The 17,968-nt window shown below is 41.9% G+C and overlaps 1 protein-coding gene across 3 annotated transcripts in view; it reads left to right on the top strand.

Moving 5' to 3' along the window:
- GADL1 (glutamate decarboxylase like 1) overlaps positions 1-17,968 on the top strand; it is a 194,497-nt gene that overhangs the window by 59,878 nt on the left and 116,651 nt on the right. For all 3 annotated transcript variants that reach the window (XM_019984721.2, XM_019984720.2, XM_070777301.1), the window contains 3 exons: positions 2,716-2,832; positions 8,005-8,069; positions 8,366-8,447. In XM_019984721.2, coding sequence (XP_019840280.2) covers positions 2,716-2,832; positions 8,005-8,069; positions 8,366-8,447 — 264 coding nt within the window. The remainder of the gene's footprint in view (positions 1-2,715; positions 2,833-8,004; positions 8,070-8,365; positions 8,448-17,968) is intronic.

The following is a 17,968-nucleotide window of genomic DNA, read 5'->3' as shown; positions in this document are numbered from 1 at the left end:
CTGGACCCACTATTTCACTAGTGATGTCCTAGCTAATCGTCTCATCCCTTCTTCATTTAGTGGCAGGCCTACTATTATAAACAGTTTTGCTCCTTCATCCCTATTTAGTTACCCTAAGGAACAGTTTGAACAAGCCAAGACAGGATCAATATTTTATTTTCCCGCTTATTTACCAATTTTCACAATAGTGAGTGAATTACCAAACATCCTGAAAGATAGCCAAACAGTTTTTTCTTTTTAAAGTATCATGAAGAACTCATCTTCTGACATACTGGATGGATTTTATTCCACAGCAGTCATCATTATTTTCATCGTTCAAATTTCTGTTTGTTTTGACAACTAAAGTCCATGAAAGGGGCATATCTGAAGCTGAAAACTTGAAACGGGAAGTGTTTAAAAAGTAAGAATTGCTTTAGGCACATTTGAAAGAAGGGCAACAGGGTTAGAGTTGGCCTGTCTCGGTCTCCTTTCATCAGTTGAACTTGAGCTTGGATTCACTGAGGACCGATCTTGCATCCATTCTGAGATCTTCATATCTCATGACTAGTTTCTTTTTCTCAGTTCTTCAGACCTAGTTTTTTTGTTGTTGTTGTTTTAAACTTTTAATTAGTGCTGTTACAGAGGTAGTAGATAGTACATCAACTCTGTTTTTCTTCTGGGATTCAATTCCCTGACCAACCACAATCAATTTTTTTAATTGATTGAGCTGTGACCTTTACCCTGATGCCATTATAAAGATGGTGAAAGCCACAGAAGCAGCAGAGGTTCTAAAGTGCTTATTTTAAAAAAAGAAGACTAAGATGATCGCTGAATAAGTGGAGGTATTTTTGTGTATGAGCATTTGAAATGACAAACTTTGTTAGAGAATTCAGCTGATTGGCAACACACAATCAATATTATTTCCACTGAGTTTTCTCATTAATAGCATGAGATATGAGAAAGGGGAAAAACATAGAAGGTTAAATCCAGATTACAAAAGTTTAATTTCTGGGTCTTGTATTTGTAGCTAGATTGTTAAAAGGGTGAGGAAAACTCATTAATGGGCTATAATAGCTATCACAGATATTTTTCACAATTGTCAGGATGTCATAGAATTTATAAGGAAAGCCCCAGCATTAAAGACACCTTCAATGGTTTTAGTAAATTACTTTTTCTGTTGCTTTCAATGACTGATGTAAATTTGGTCGCATTTCATTTAGGTCACGGGCATGATAAAGACATAATCCGTTGGTAGTTGATTACAGGACAGAAGCCCTGAAGCCCATGGTTCCCAGGGGCTCTGTCAGCCACAGGCCCTGCTCCCAAGAGGCTCAGTGGGCTGGGTTCCACGGGTCACGGCCACCTCCCCACCCGGCAGGTGGATCCGCTGTGTACCATCACCGTGATTCCTCTGCATTTCAGCCTGGAGATGGGGGTTAAGCATCCTTATTCTAGATGGCCTCCATCTAGAAGCCAGGAAGTCACATCTTTCTGTCAAAGGTCAGCTAAATTGGAATGAATCTGGTTCAAGCAGAACACCCCTGTTGTTAAATGGGACATAAAATATATTATAAGAACAAGTGTCTTTCAAGACAAAATTGAGGGGAAAAGGACTCATCCTAAAATGACTTTGACAAGTAAGCATCGTTGTCCCTGACTCCTGGTGCTCTGGATCAGGATTCTACTTTAGCTCCCCACCCCCATCTTTGTCTGCAGATTTTCCCCTCAAGGCACTTCCCCACAGAGAAGCACACCCCTGCCAGCACGTTGGGATGGCTCTGTCTGGAAATAGCCTCCTGTGCTCTCTTCTTCATGGCTGCCATAAAACCTCTCATGGGGCCAGGACGCCTGCTGGGCTCTCTTGGCGGGAGTTAGCATTCCTGTTCCCACATTCTTCCTTTCCTCCCGTTTCTCACGGTACCTGCTCCCTCTGCAAGATGCAGCTGTGGGCTAGATGAGGAATTATCATGGCAGAAAGACACAGGTCCTCTTCTCCAGCACATTCTAATAATTTTCTCTATCACGGCTCTCATTTGGGGAGTGCATCCCAGTGAGGTTACTGTATCCCCTCTGTCACCAGATTTGTCCCCAGCACATCCCTTGCCTTGTAGCTACCAGGTGACCAGCAGACAGGCCTGGGAGGCCTGCCCCTGGGGCTGTCGTCTGTCTCCCAGGCCTGTTCCTTCTTGTTTTGGAGCTGCTAAGGGGGTCTCCCTGGGAGGGAATCAGGAACCACAGAGCAAGCCATTTTGCCATGGGAGTTCAACTTATTCACTTTCTTTCTTTTTTTAATTTATTTATTTACTTGGCAGCACCAAATCTTAGTTGCTAGCTTATTCACTTTCTATCTGGGAAAGCTAGAGAAGACTTAAGAAAGAAAATGAGTAGAGAGAATAAGAAGGCATGTGGAGTTGGGACAAAGGAGTCTATTATCATGGCATTTTCTGTTTTCTTAAGCTGTTTGTATGCCAGCCCACTCCAGTATTCTTGCCTGGAGAATCCCATGGACAGAGGAGCCTGGCCGGCTATGGTCCACAGGGTTGCAAAGAGTCAGACACAACTGAAGTGACTTATCATATCAGGCAGAGGCCATGTGATGGAAAAATGTAAACACACTCACTGAATGAATGTTTGTCTCCAAAGAAACCACATAAATGTCCAGATGTATAACTGTGCCACGGATTCTGTGGTGATGATGACGATCCTTGAACTCTGACGTGTGGGTGCTTCTCGCAGGGCGCAGCTCCGTTCCTTGTGTGTGCCACGTCTGGTACCACTGTGCTGGGGGCCTTCGATCCTCTGGATGAGATAGCGGACATCTGCGAGAGGCACGGCCTCTGGCTCCATGTAGACGTAAGTTCACCCCTGTGTGCCCGTCTGTTAAACCGTGTAGCCTTTCTGCAGCTTTGGTGGGAAGTTTTTCATACTCTCAGGAGCTAGATATGAGCTCTCCAACTATTTGTATCTAAATGTACATATATTTCCAATTGGGACTTCCTAGGTGGCTCAGTGGTAAAGAATCCACCTGCCAATGCAGGAGACACAAGAGATGTGTGTCCTCCTGATCCCTGGGTCGGTAAGATCCCCCAGAGAAGGCAAATGGCAGCCCACCCCAGTCTTCTTGCCTGAAAAAGTCCACGGAGAGAGGAGCCTGGTGGGCTGCAGTCTATAGGGATGCAAAGAGTCAGATACCACTGAGCCACTGAGCGCAAGCAAGAATATTTCCGATTAGGGAGATAAACATGTCATATCCTGTTAGGTAATAAGGAAGAAGCTACCCAAGACTCGATGGGTATTTTGTCTTAGTTTTCCAGGTTTCCTCTTATTTCCTCTTCTCTCCTGGATAATTTCCTTGGATCTACTGTCATTAAGACAGCACAGTATGGGGGACCCCTTCCACACTGTGGAGTCGAGAGGCTGATTTAGGATTCAAACCTGCCTCCTCTTCATTGTGACCCCAGCTCGTTGGGTTTTGGTTTCATTTGTAAAGAGGGAAATAAATGCCTGTTGTGGTCAGTAAAGGAAGGCAATGGCCCCCCACTCCAGTACTCTTGCCTGGAAAATCCCATGGACGGAGGAGCCTGGTAGGTTGCAGTCCATGGGGTCGCTAAGAGTCGGGAACGACTGAGCGACTTCACTTTCACTTTTCACTTTCATGCATTGGAGAAGGAAATGGCAACCCACTTCAATGTTCTTGCCTGGAAAATCCCAGGGACGGGGGAGCCTGGTGGGCTGCCGTCTCTGGGGTCGCACAGAGTCGGACACGACTGAAAGCGACTTAGCAGCAGCAGCTCTAATGTTCTGTGATTCCAGTCAGTTGGAAAATGCCAAAAGCTGCATAGGTGCACTGCATGCTGTAATTAAAACAGCTTTTATCTGGGTCTATCATAGATAGCTATTGGAGAGTGACTGGGATAATATATATTCTTTATAATTTTCTAACTTAAAGGGTTGGCCTTTTTGTGTGATTAGTTCTGTAGGTCCTGGGGTTGCTCATAATATAGTTTTCCTTAATTAAAAGTAACTTAAAATTCTACTTATTCAGGGTTAAAAAATTGAGTTTAGCTGGTTAAGAATGCTTGTTGAGCTTTCTGACTTTGTTTGTAGATGACACCAGCAGTTAATTAGTTTGATTCAACCTGGTAGAAAGAACCATTGAACCTGAAGATGAGACTTCAGGAAACTCTCCTCCAGTGAGTTCATACCTTCCTTATCAGACAATGAAAGGACAATATTTTTGACTCACTGAACATTCATTTGGGGCATACACCTACACCTAATTTTATAGTTTGGATGATTGAAAGTAAGGTTTCTATGATATAATATCAAAAGAACTTTTTAGCAACTCAAAGCTTTCATTGAATGTATACTACTATTTGGTAAAAGCAGCAGAAGTCATCTGAAGCTCTCTAGAGTTACAGGCTTGATTAGTATGCAAATGGTAATATGTCAGGTAAATTATTTTTTGTGACTTCTTTCAATGAGATTGTAGGGTTTGTATCTGTTCACATTTCAACTTACATGTTACTGATTTTTATAGACTTAGAAGTATAATAATACATTATGTCCTGAAAGATAATATGAAGTGAGTACTTTTGTGACTGTGGAAATAGGGGCAAAATCAAATATATGAGCAGTTATACTTAAACATTCTACTCTCATAAAAGAAACATCAAATATGGATTATATAGTTTATGTAAAACAGAGTAACTATAGCACTTTCCAAATTGGGAATGATGTTAAGAGATTTATGGGGCTTAGAGAGAATTGTGATTGAAAAGATGTGAATGAAAACCTCTCTAGATTTTTTAAAAATCAGAGGTTGAATTTTTTAAGAAAACCCTTTTATAAGGAAATATTTGAACCATGAAAATTGTTCTGTTTGCATGTTTGTAGTATTCGATTAAATTTGACAACTGTTTGTGTGACTTATTAAAGAAATTGGCTCTAACACTGAGACAATACTCACCCTCTAATATTACAGACATCATTCTGTTAATGAACATTTAAAATTTTTTATTTATTTTTTGGCTGTGCTGGGTCTCTGTTGCTACCCATGGGCTTTCTCTAGTTGTGGCAACTGGGGCTCCTCTTCATTGCTGTCTGCAGGCTTCTCATTGCAGCGGCTTCTCCTGTTGCAGAGCACAGGCTGTAGGCACATGGGCTCAATAGCTGGGGCGCACGGGCTTAGCTGCTCCACACCTGTGGGATCTTCCCAGACCAGAGACTGAACCCAAGTCCTCTGAAGTCTTAACCATTAGACCACCAGGGAAGTCCCACTGAACAAATTCTATGCAGGAACATGTAACTTTTCTTGAAGAAACTTTCTATACCAAGTTTATTCATTTGAAAGATAAAAAAATTAATAACATTACAGTGATAACTTTGGCCTGTTTGAAGTTTTGTAGAGGGTATTTTAAAGATCCTTTAAAATATTTAAAACTGGTATTTACTTGGGTTTCTTTTTAAAAATGAAATCAAGATTGCTTGTTCTGCATTTTCCTTAAAACCAAGTTGGCCAGCATGTATACTGTATCTTATTATTTTGAAAATATTTTTTTTACATCTTTAATATACCTAATTGGTATATTGATGTCATATTTTTTTCTTTCTCAGCAGCCCACAAAAAAACGGTTCCCTTACATCTGATAGTGTCCGAAATTTAGTTAATCACAATGCATTTTTAAACAACTGAATAAGAAAAACCTTAGTCGTGTTGAAAGTTTTGGCTGTGAGAGCCAGGGTTATTGCAGCCTCTGCCTGAGACCAGGATTTCAGGGCTAGTCCAGCTCTTCTCTGAAGCAGAGGCTGCAGCCACTGCAAATCCTCACGCTCCCAGCCACACTTCCTGCGGTGTCTCACCTGCGTTCCATCCCAAGTCCTCGTCCTGGAGAAGATGGCTAACACTACACTGAAAATCTGGGGCTCTTAGGAGCTGCCGTCTTTCCATTCCACCCTGCCTCCACTTCCCTCTCAAGATTAGCCCTACAATTTAAGATTATTAACTAGTTACTTAAAGAGAAAAACAGAGGCAAACGGTCCCCGTGGCTCCTAACTCAGAGGTCCGTAGTGACATCCATTGGTTTGATGCTGTGGTGAGCTTTGGAATGAGGAAGTTACAGAGGGAAGCCAGTATAAGGAGGACGCTGGCATCGGGGTGTTGTGTTTCTCCTTAGTTCTTTTGAGGAATGTATTTGTGGCTTAGCTGTTTCTAACCCTGCCAATACTGTGCTGTGCTGAGTTGCTCAGCCATGTCCAACTCTTTGAGACACCATGGACTGTAGCCCATCAAATTCCTCTGTCCATGGGGATTCTCCAGGCAAGAATACTGGAGTGAGTTGCCGTGCCCTCCTCCAGGAGATCTTCCCAACCCAGGGATCGAACTCAGGCCTCCCACATTGCAAGTGGATTCTTTACTGTCTGAGCCAGCAGGGAAGCCCCCAACCATGCCTAAGCACCCTGTAAACCAGTGAACTGATGCCTTGAAAGAGCTCGTGGGATTTTAAAACTGTAGCCCAGCTCACTAAGATGGGCAGAACATTGCTTCTTGAGGAGGAAGAAGAGGCAGAGGGCAGTGGAGGAGGCAGCAGGGAGGGCAGCTGTGTGAGTTGGGCAGAAAGGGTGAGGGTACTGGGTGTGGCTGAGTCTTCCTGATTAACCCTTCCCCTAGTTGCCACTGGTAGGTTCTCAAGAAGTTAAATAAGAGAATTGAGAAAAGCAGGCAACTTAGAGTTTAGGGTGTATACGAGAAGTAAAAAGAACCTAAAATGGAAGTGATTATCATGTTTGAGAGGGTCAAGTTCTTAAAACCCAGGCCTGGGGGGCCTCAATTAGCAGGTTCAGATCAAGTTTTCCCAGAGCCTGAGGGCAGTTGCCTCCACAGCTCAGCCTGGGTCACACATGGTCCGTCATGAATGACGGTGGGAGACAAGGGCAGGGACAAGGGGGCTTGAGTGACAATCCTGATCGTCAGTCCCTTATCTGGGAATCTTGAGGATGTGCCTGTGTACCAGTTTTGGCCCACAAACCTTTGGGAACTTCTGGGGTCATTGGAGAGTCTAGTCCAGGCAAGCAGGACTGGAATGTGAGGCAGTCGAGGTTCCTTAGGGTTCATTGGGCAGATAATTGTTTCAAGCAAAGAAGAGGAGAGCTGACAATAAGGAGAGGAAAGGAAATCCCAGAGTCAGTAAGCCTGGAGGGGAGGGAGGAAGAATCAGTGTGAGAAATAAGAACGTCAGCTTGGTACTTGAAAACTTAATGAGACATTCACTCCCAGGGTCATGTAAGAGCCCAACTCTGCAAGTGAGCCCCTCCTTGAAGGGTGCAGCCTGGGTGACTCTCTCTCCTGCCCCTGGCCAGCCTTGAACGGGAAGGCTGCTCTTGCAGCCACTCTTTGCTGTCCACCAGTGAGCTCAGCTTTTGCAATGCTCTGAGAACCTGGAGACCTCTCATTTCCTTCCTCCTCCACATCCATGGTGCACAGTCTTGCCGTGTCTTTCCATATGATATTGGGCTCTTTCTTAACTTTTGTTGGAGTTGTCAACATTGAAGGACCATTGTGTACTTTAGATTCTAAGATTTTAGAGCATGTGGACTGTGTCTTTTGTCCACAGGCAACTCAACGAGTTACTTACCAGTCTTTTTATAATGTGGGGATTTAATTCCTAAGCATCAGTGGAGACCCTTCTATTGCAATGAGGTTCAGATCACCTGAGCACAGCTCGTGATCAAAATTTCCCAGAGTCCATTGGGAACTCAAACCAGGGCTCTGTGACACCCTAGAGGGGTGGGATGGGGTGGGAGGTGGGCGGGAGGTTCAAGAGGAAGGGAACATCTGAGTACCTATGGCTGATCCATGTTGATGTATGGTAGAAACCAATTATCCTTCAATTAAAAATAAATAATTTTTTAAAAATTCCTAGACTCCATATTGGTTGAAACTGACTTACAGTATCAAATGACAACTGGCTGGTGAACAAATACCACTGAAATAATGCAGTTTGGGTTGTATCACTGTCTCAACAGGCTTCTTGGGGTGGCTCAGCCTTGATGTCCAGGAAGCACCGCAGGCTCCTGCAGGGTATCCACAGGTAAGTGTTGTTTCCCAGGCCCGGTGCCTTTTCTTCAGGCAAGGGGATCTCTCTGGACTTTGCCCCCTTAGGTGACATTTTGATAATAGGCCCAAAACTAAGTAATTGTTTTGCTTTAAAAAAAAAAAAAATCTCCAAACAACAAACTCCCCAAACCACTCACACCAGGAGTCCTCTGGAGCGCTGACTTGGCCGTGAATACTGAATGCGCCTGCAGTGGGTCATAGCATTCTTCCCACCAGAAGAAGCTGAGTCTCCCCTCCTTACCCTGCTTTTTCCTCTGTTTAACGTAACAGAGCTGATTCTGTGGCGTGGAACCCACACAAAATGTTGATGGCTGGGATTCAGTGCTGCGCTTTCCTCGTCAAAGACAAATCTGTGAGTTTTCCTCTTGTGGCCTTTGGGCTTGGAGGGGGGTGGATTCCCAGATTTGCCTTTTTGCTTGTGTTTTGTGCCTGGGGCCAGAGGTAGATGACAGTCTTTGGTAAGTGTCGATGGCATCAAATGGAAAGATGAATGGGCCCAGATAAAAGATGGAGTACTTCAGCTCAGGTAACCTGTATTTGATTTAGGTGTTATATAATCTCATTAGTTATAGCTAAATGGTCTCCCTCACTCTCTTTGGGGTTGTATTTTAAAGCTCAGTTTTAAACATTGCCAAATTTTTTTTTTCCCCTTGATTAAGTCCAGGATTTAAGTTATCTTGAAACTTCTCTTCCCTGAGAAAGGGAAGCAGATGTGTGTCACACATTAAATTGAATGCCTAATATGCTTAGCTGGGGCTTAACAGCCCATTTTTATGGGAAGACGTTGGTTCAGGGCTGATCTCAAACCCTGATTTACTAGAGGATTGCCTGTCTCAAGCGACTGGTACTTAGCTTCTGTTGGAATGCTGGGGAGTGCTGGAGACTGGTCTGGATCGCTGTGAGGCAAGCAGGCTGAGGTTGCTCTTGGTTAGAGGTGAAAACCCTCTGCTTTCTGTGGGTTAAATAAGGATCCTTGTGGGCTGTGGCCCAGGCTGGGAAGTGCTGCCTCATTCTTAGAAATGCCGCCTCAAGATCTGCGTGCAGCATGTGGGTGATCTTTCTCAGCCATCTGTTTACATCTTTTTCTTAGGGGACTCCCTTTGCCAACGCTAAAGTCATTTTCTCTTTTTAAGGAATTTTATTTCAAACAACAACCATATTTAAAATCTGAAATCTCATCTTGTCTGTGTCACAACTTTCTTTAAGAAAATATTTTGTGGTATTTGTATATCAATGAGTGCCCTTTGTGTTTTGAGATGACCAGAGAAAATGCTCATCAGAAACTATGAACAGATTCTGCATCTTGGGAATATGAATCTATTCCTTCATGTTTTATTAGGTTGGCTACTCTGGACTGTGTTCAATGCCATTTAATTTTTATTAACTTAAGTTTTTAAATAGTAGAGTGACTGCATGTTATAACTGGAAGGTGGTGTAAGATTGCTATACTATTTATGAGCCAAAGAATATATTCAACTTGCCTACAATTACATATATAGGACATGAAAAAGTTAGGAGTAAATCAGGTTCCTGTGGTCCAGATATAAGAACAAAAATACTATGCCGAGCATCCTTCAAGTTCCAGGCACTTTGCATCTGCTTTCTCCTCATCCAGTCGTCTGGATGACTTCTTTATCGTTAGTGTGATGCTCTCAGGAGTGGAAAATGTAAACCCCCAATTTTATGACTCTTCTTTTAAATAACTTTCTAGCTTTCATAAATTTTTCTTGTTGAATGATATTTGGAGTGATTTAGCCAAGAACTGATTTACATTCATGTCCTTGAGGCAGTTTAAAATTTTCTGGATCATCTAACTCTATAACAGTGGTTAAAATATTTTTGCCGAAGAATTCATTCCTAGATCTCAATGTAAACTATAGTCCCCATGTCTGCTCACATGGCAGGGATAAAGAGGTTAGGAAAATTGTGTTCACGGTGCAGAGAATGCAGCACTTTCAAAAACTGCCCTTTTTTGATGAAAGACTGTTTGCAAATTAACTGGAGTGCAGAGTTGAGCTGGGAGGTATGAGAGACGACCATCCGCTTGAGTTCTGTGCTGGGAGTTTTCTCCCCATTTTGTTCCTGGTTTCTGCCTCTGTTGTTCTCTCGTACTTTCATCTGTTCTCCCACCACCAGCTGCTTCCTACACAGGTCAGGCACAGCACTGCTGCTGGGCTTAGAAACAGATGTGTTCCCCATAGTCAAAGGGCATATGATCTCACAGAGGAGACGGTGAGCAAAGTGTGCCTGCCTGTTGAATTGTTTGATTACTAATTTGGTAAGTGCTCTGAAGGCTGCATCAGACATAGTTAATTATGTATTCACCAGGCATCATGATCTCCCTTCTGTCTCCTGATGCTCATCTAACCAGCCCCCCTGACAGCTAAGAGTCACCCTATGACACAGATATGATGAGGAGAAAATAGGAAACAAATGTTTTGGTTTCTGAGAGAGTTGGTATACACAAGAGGAGAGCCTTCTCTCCCCTTTTCTACCATGAATGCAGAAACTGTGTTGTATCAGACCATGATGTAGGGAGCTCCCACAGCCACTTTGTAGCCATGAGGTGATGACCCTAAATTAAAAAGTGATAAGCACAGAAGAGCAGAGCAGAAAAGGGGAAAGCCTTGGTCTTGGGTGACATTGTATTCACTTTGGAAGTGCCCACTTCCAGACTTTTTGTGATATGAGGTACAAGTAAGTATCCTTATTGTGATTATTAATAATAAAACTTCTTCCACCAGGTAATCTATTACTTGAAGCTGAATGTCCTGGTATCTGAGACAGAAAACAGTATGTTACTCATGCTATAAAGCAGATCTGAGAAGTTCCAGAGGGAAGGAACAGTGTATGCAAAGTCTTTAAGAAATGAGGGTCCTTTTTTTTTTCTTCTTCTTAATTTTAAAAACTGAAAGAGGTTCATTGAACAATGAATAATTCTAAGATTGGCATGAGATAAGACCAAAAGATTAGGCAGTGGATGGATCATGCAAGGTCTTAGAAGCCATTTGAACAATTTTAGATTCAATGTTTAGAACAGTGAAAGAATTTTAAAAACAAGGAGTAATCAGGAAAGATTTCCATTTAAGACAGGAATTGGAAGGGAACAGAATTGATACAAGAAGAGAAAAGGCTTGCAGTACCCAAACAAGAGCTGATGGTAGGGTAGATGGGAAAATGTGATAAAATTCAAGATGTATTTCAGCTACCAACTAGACCGGGCTGAAGAGAAGATGCTAGAAGGAAATATCTTAGCTTCAGCATGGGCTATGTTACATTTGAGATTCCGGTGAGGGATGCAAATGAAGGTGTCATGTAGGCAGCTGACACATGGATTCAAAGCTTGGAAAAGAGTTCTGGACTGGAAAACTAAATTAGGGATTGTTGAATGTAGGTGATGCTTGAGATCAGAGTGGAAGGGCTTGCCTTAGGGGGAGCTTTGAAGTGAGAAGAAGATGGAGATCTTAGACCTGAAAAACTTCAGAATCTGAGTTTGGAATAGAAGAAGAGGAACCCACAGTGAGAGAAATTGGAGCTGGAGTGGCCAGGGAGACAATAGGAGGACTAGGTAAGGATGATGATAACAGACTTGAGAGAAGCACATTAGGAGGAGAGCAGCTGGAGTGTTACTTCCTTAGAGAAGACTCCCTGACTCACCTGTGTAACCTCTCCATTACGCCTTCTCAGACCCCATTCCCTTCCTCTGCAGTGCTTGTCACATTTGTGATTATGATTTCTCAAGTCTTTAACATTCCCTCCCCTAGGATGTAAGCTGTATGTAGACAGGGACCAAGTCATTATAATTCACTACTGTACCCCGTATGCTGAGCAAGTCCTCCCAGAACGAGGAAAAAATTAAAATTCACTGAAAAAAAAAAGAGAATAATTCAGTAAATTTAAAATCCTCAACAATGTCTGCCTTCATGTCAACAGTAACTAGGAGTTTCCAACATCTCCCCTACCCGACATTATGCCTTCTGAGCGCTGTGAGATAATGGCGATTATAACGACAGCTGATGAGCTTGGTCCTAACCCAAGGGACTTCCCTTGTAGCTCAGTCGGTAAACAGTCTGCCTGCAGTGCAGGAGACCAGGATTCCATCTCTGGGTTGGGAAGATTCCCTGGAGAAGGAAATGGCAACCCACTCCAGTGTTCTTGCCTGGAGAATCCCATGGACAGAGGAGTCTGGCAGGCTACAGTCCATCGGGTGGCAAAAGTTGGACACGACCTAGCAACTAAACCACCACCACCCAACCCAAGGCTTGAGTGCACCTCCAGCAGGTAATTGACAAATAGCGATTTTAATTTGGACTTACTTCTCCAGCTAATGGAAGGGGGTAATTCCAGTTAAAGAAAACAACAAATTACTTAGTGAACATACTTCTGCTAAGGGAAAAACTGATTCCCTGATTTGTACCCTCAGAGCCGTAACATTCACAGTGCTGCTTTCCTGATTGACTGGCTTGTGGTGTTTGCATTTTTAATTTCCTGCATCCGTAAAGGAAACTGCCTCCGAAACAAAGCAGAGCTGTTTCTGTCCAAGTTGTACTATCACTAGCACTCTGCATGATGGCGATAAAAAGAAAATCAGGGATTAAAAAACATCTGTGATTATAAATAGGTTGACTTTAGATGCAAATGCTGGATCTACATGGTTGTTTGGAATCAAAGACAATTTTGATGCTTTGATCTAAAATAAAAGGCATATTCTGAGAATCAGATGCATAGATGGAGAAAAATCTTGGTATTGGCTTTTTGATTTTTAGGTTTATTGGAAGAACATTTTAGTGTAAAAAATCTGACAGTTATATGAAGATATGAAACATGATAATCAGATGACTTTTTGACTATGAATTATTCCTATCTGTTTCAACTTATCATTGCCATCCAGTACCAACTCACAAGGACTTCCTGTTTAACCTAGCAGCTATAGATAGTTAAAGGGACATTGTTTTTCTTAAAAAATCTATGTAGATAATAAGGATTTTTTAAATGTCTATTTCTATGTTTATTTCAGAAGTAATTCACATTTATCATAGACCAGAATCAGAAGATTCAGATAGGGAGAAGGATGAAGGAAAAGATGCCCTTTACAAACATCTGAAGATGCATATTTTGTTATGCATATTGAAATATTTAGATGTGGGTCTTCCCAGGTAGCACTAGTGGTAAAGAACCCCCCTGCCAAAGCCTGAGATGTAAGAGACACAGTTTGATCCCTAAGTCAGGAAAATCCCCTGGAGAAGGACTTGGCAACCCACTCCAGTATTCTTGCCTGGAGAATCCCATGGACAGAGGAGCCTGGTGGGCTACAGTCCATAGGGTCTCAGAGAGTCGGACACAACTATAAGTGATTTAGCATGCGCACATATTTAAATATACACATGTATTTACCTAATATAAAAACATATTTTGATTTTAGCATGCCTGTTCTCTTTCACAAAATTGTGAATATTTCTCCATGTCAATCTGCATTCTGTGCATTTTCCATAGCTGCACAGTGTTCTATCATTTTGATATCTGATAATTAACCTGACTACCTCCTTACCACTGACCAACGAGATTGTTTTGCTTTGGAGCTAATACAGATATGACTGCTTGCTTTGAGGCTAAATCTTTGTGCATATTCTCTGTTTCCCCCTACAAATAGATTCCTAGAAGTCAAAGAGTTGTGATCATCTTTCATGATGTTTTCTTATACTTCGTTTCCTAATTCTCCTTCTAAAAAATAGCTTGCTTTCTCCCTAGCAGAGTATGAGCAGGCATGTGTGTCTGTGTGTTAGCCTTTGACATCGCAAGAGGTTTTAGCTTCGTTGATTTGATAGACAAGACATTTGTACACCCATACTTACAGACACATAACCATTTTCCTTCTCATTTTATGCAGTGATGTACTGTACCTCCTTCTCAGGGATCTTTAGCTGGAAATATTGACATGCAGTGCTGGGCTTCCTAGGTTTCAGATGTGAGGCCTTGGAGGTAGGCTTCCAGTTCTTTTCCTTTCAACTTCAGTCTGCAAGAAGTGCAAGATGATCCTAGTTTTTCTTTAGAAAGAGAAATAGCAGGAAGAAGAGGGGCAGGAAATCCATTCAGAACACACACTTGTTGGCTTCTCAGGTGGCATAGTGGTAAAGAACTGCCTGCCAATGCAGGAGACACGGGTTTGATCCCTGGGTCGGAAATATCCCCTGGAGACGGAAATGGCAACCCACTCCAGTATTCTTGCTGGGGAAATTCCATGGACAGAGGACTCTGGCGGGCTACGGTGCATGGAGATGCAAAGAGTTGGACATGACTGAGCGGCTGAGCACACACACTCACTGAAGGCATGTTGTGGGCCCAGCCCTGCTACGAAGGCAGAAAAAAAACGGAAAAGGAGACAAATCCCACCTCCCAGTGTGGTTCCCAAGGAAGGCAGCAATTTTTCACGTGATACGACATCTGAGAAATGTGCTCTCTCTCAGACCGATTTCAGTTTCTATTCTGAATGGTCTTTGATATTGCAAAGGACTGGTATTATATGCCATTAAAAAAAATTGGACAAGAAAAGAAAAAAGGGAGAGAATGTGATTTATCAGAGAAACTAGAAAAAACTGTCTGCCTTTGCGTGGATCTCTTCTTCAGCTCTGATTCTGCTTCATGGAGTTCCTATGGAAGTGCCTTAAATAGTTTGAAAATACTGAGCAATCTGATCATCAAATAATTTTTTTTCTCATGCCAGAGAACACTAACACTTCCCCTGCACATGTACATTATACGCTTCTGTAAATGACAGCCCCCTAGCTAATGAAGCAGGAAAGGGGGAAGGTGGGTGCTTAAAGCTGATTGGAAATAAAGAAGCATTTGACTGGCAGGACAGACTTCGGTCTCCTGGGCTTGAGGTTGCTGAAATTATTCTTCAGATCTGGGAGACTTTTGCCTGAGCTTAGAGAATTCTTCAACTTTTCAGCAAGGTTGAGAATTCCATAACACCAGCAGAGTTCTTCAAATTCATGGTCGAGTTTTCTCTTTTCAATTGCTGAGTTTTCTTTAATTATAGTGAAAAAAGTTAATTTTTTTCATGAGGCTTTTGGCAATTTATGCATACATGTGTATCTATGTATGTATCACATTTTAAAAACCTCACATGGTATTAATAGTCATGACAAACACCCCGATCATGTCTGCTTCCCTTCCCCACAAAGTCAGAACAGATAATAATTCATGTTAGAATTGCATGTGTTTAAAATCCATCATATCTTTTTCCACTGAGCAAACCAATAAAATTGGGTTTTAGGATTTATTGGGTTCGTATTGCAATTGTCATTAATTTTAACAAGGGGATTTGTAGTATGTTTTAGAATTATGCCTCAAGGAACCTAGTTCCCTGGTGAACCGTAGCCCTGAGGGATGTGTTCGTGCCTGACCAGGATTGTACTATCTGATTCCATCCGTAGTTGACATCGGTCATGAATGGGCACAAGTCCCAACAGAGAGCTTAAATCTTGGTCTTGGAATCATCTGTATGGTGTGTGCCTGCTAAGTCGCTTCAGCCGTGTCCAATTCTTTGTGACCCTGTGGACTGTAGCCCACCAGGCTCCTCTGTCCATGGATTCTCCAGGCAAGAATACTGGAGTGGCTTGTCATTCCCTTCTCCAGGTGATCTTCCCAACCCAGGGACTGAATCTGCATTTCTTACATCTCTTGCATTGACAGGCAGGTTCTTTCCCACTACTGCCGCCTGGGACTCTGAGTTACTGGGGAGCAGAAGGGGTTTTACTCATTGCTCTTGACACACTACTTCGTGCAAAACCTGACTCTTGATTCATGCTCAATAAAAAGGTTTCCCCAAGTGAACTTCCTTCATGTCTTTTCCCAGTATCATCAAATGGTAATGTTTTAAATGTGTCACCTACAGTAGATCCTTTATCATCACAACCTGATCTCTTCAAGTCTCAAAGACTGTCCCTTCTTGCTGGTACTTAGAATTTTTCTTTTTTGATGGGATGTAGAAGTTATTTGTCTTGTGCATATGGTTTGAGATATCCATCATCTCCTTACATCCTGTTTCATGATGGTGCTTAGGAAAGCTCTCCCCTAAACTGTGCCAACCTTTGGTCTCTGTCTCAGTGCCTCGGAGACCAATAATAAATCAGTGACTCACGCTTTCCTCTTTGCAGAAACCATATTGTCTTTCCCCTAGAAGGTTATTTTTGTTTCAGTGTCTAATGATGCTGTACTTCACTGGATATTGGACAAGCGGAAGAGACACTTGCTTTCCTAAGGCTCCCAGGTCCTCCCTTGACCCCTTCTAATGAAGAGAATGACATTCACAATCTGCCAGGGTGACAGCGGTACCTGTTTGTAATGTTGGACCCAGCATCTTGGCCAACGATTTTCCAATTTCATCCTTGAGTTCCTTCAAGCCTTTGGGTGGCTGCCACCTCGTCCCACGTTAATTTCATCAGTTTGACTTGAATGAGTTGGGACGCTGCCCATGGCTGGATTTAATATCATCTGCCTGTCTATTTCTGGAGAACCTGAAGAGTGTGGGAATCTCTCTGATATGCTTCCAGGTAAAGAACTCGTTCTTCATGACAGCCATCCCGTGTCTAAGGGACCGCAACCTTTGCTTCTCTGCCATTCATCACAGATAACTTCAGATTTGCTAAGAAACGACCATGAGGGGAAAAATGGGAAATTCTACCGTTGTGCCCTTTGGTCATCTCTAATTTGACAAAAACTAGCAGTTGAAAAAGTATCTCAGAAGGAAAATTCTACTTATGGATTGAATTTTTTTTTTTTTCTATCCTAACTTGTAAGAAAACTGATTAGGGTCCCATAATACAGGAAGATTATATGTAAATTACTAAGAAAAATGGGAAACATAAGGATTAGGGCATAAAAGGAAACCTGGAAAAAAGTTAATGAAAAAATACATGCTTTACCTGCCTCAGTGGGGTAGGCTAAAATTTGATTTTAGCATTTTTAAAAAGATTCTAAGGAGCTGTCTTTTTGCTTTTATTTTTGTTTTATTGTTATCTCACGGCACCAAGGCTTTCTCTTCTATTTCTACTCTCTGGTATGACACTTGAGGCCCTTTTGACTTCTTGGCATAAATTGTTCCATTTGTTTTCCTTTGCACAATTCTAGCTGTCATATTCGTTGTTTTCCAAGGAAGATATCTAAAAACATATCTGACACTCCTAATTAGGCTTTCTAGCTTTGTTGCTTCAAGGCCAAATAATTTCAGAGAGTCCGTTTTTTGTGTGTGTATGGGGTTTTTCTTCCATGGAAATTCAAAATGCTGATACAAGTACATGTGAATAAGAGAGTATTTTTATTTTGCGGATAACTCAGAGGTGGTAAATAAAGATTAATATAGACTTTTAGTCATTGTGCTTAAACCCTAATTTGTACAGAATTGTTACCAGCATATAATAAAGGAATTAATTGTAGACTGAATCAAAAAACAGGAACTCTATAAAATAATCACCATATTTTCTATATTGAAAGAGAATATGATTCCTGCATGCAAGCACACATGTGTTTACTCAACAAACATACTTACCTGTAGGTCAATATGATGGTGGTGGAAAACGGTAATTTAGGGAGTTTTGTTAATTGCAGAAGGAACCAGGATCTTCTCTGATAGTTCATTCTGAGGGCTATTTGGGAGTTTAGAAGATACTGGTCTTTTTTCAATTAATTATTATGAAATATAAGGAAAACATAAAACATGCATGATACATATATAACAGCTTAAATTTGTTTTTATGAAGAAGAATAATCAGGTGATTCCATACAGATTAAAACAAAGATCAGAAACCCAGGAATTCCCTTGTTCCTGATACCAACTTTTTAACCTTTCTCTTTAGTTTTGTTTTGTAATTA

Source organism: Bos indicus, chromosome 22 (genome assembly GCF_029378745.1).
Source record: "Bos indicus isolate NIAB-ARS_2022 breed Sahiwal x Tharparkar chromosome 22, NIAB-ARS_B.indTharparkar_mat_pri_1.0, whole genome shotgun sequence".
Taxonomy (NCBI): Eukaryota; Metazoa; Chordata; class Mammalia; order Artiodactyla; family Bovidae; genus Bos; species Bos indicus.
The sequence above is the reverse complement of the archived record's forward strand: the minus strand, read 5'-3'. Positions and strand labels throughout refer to the sequence as shown.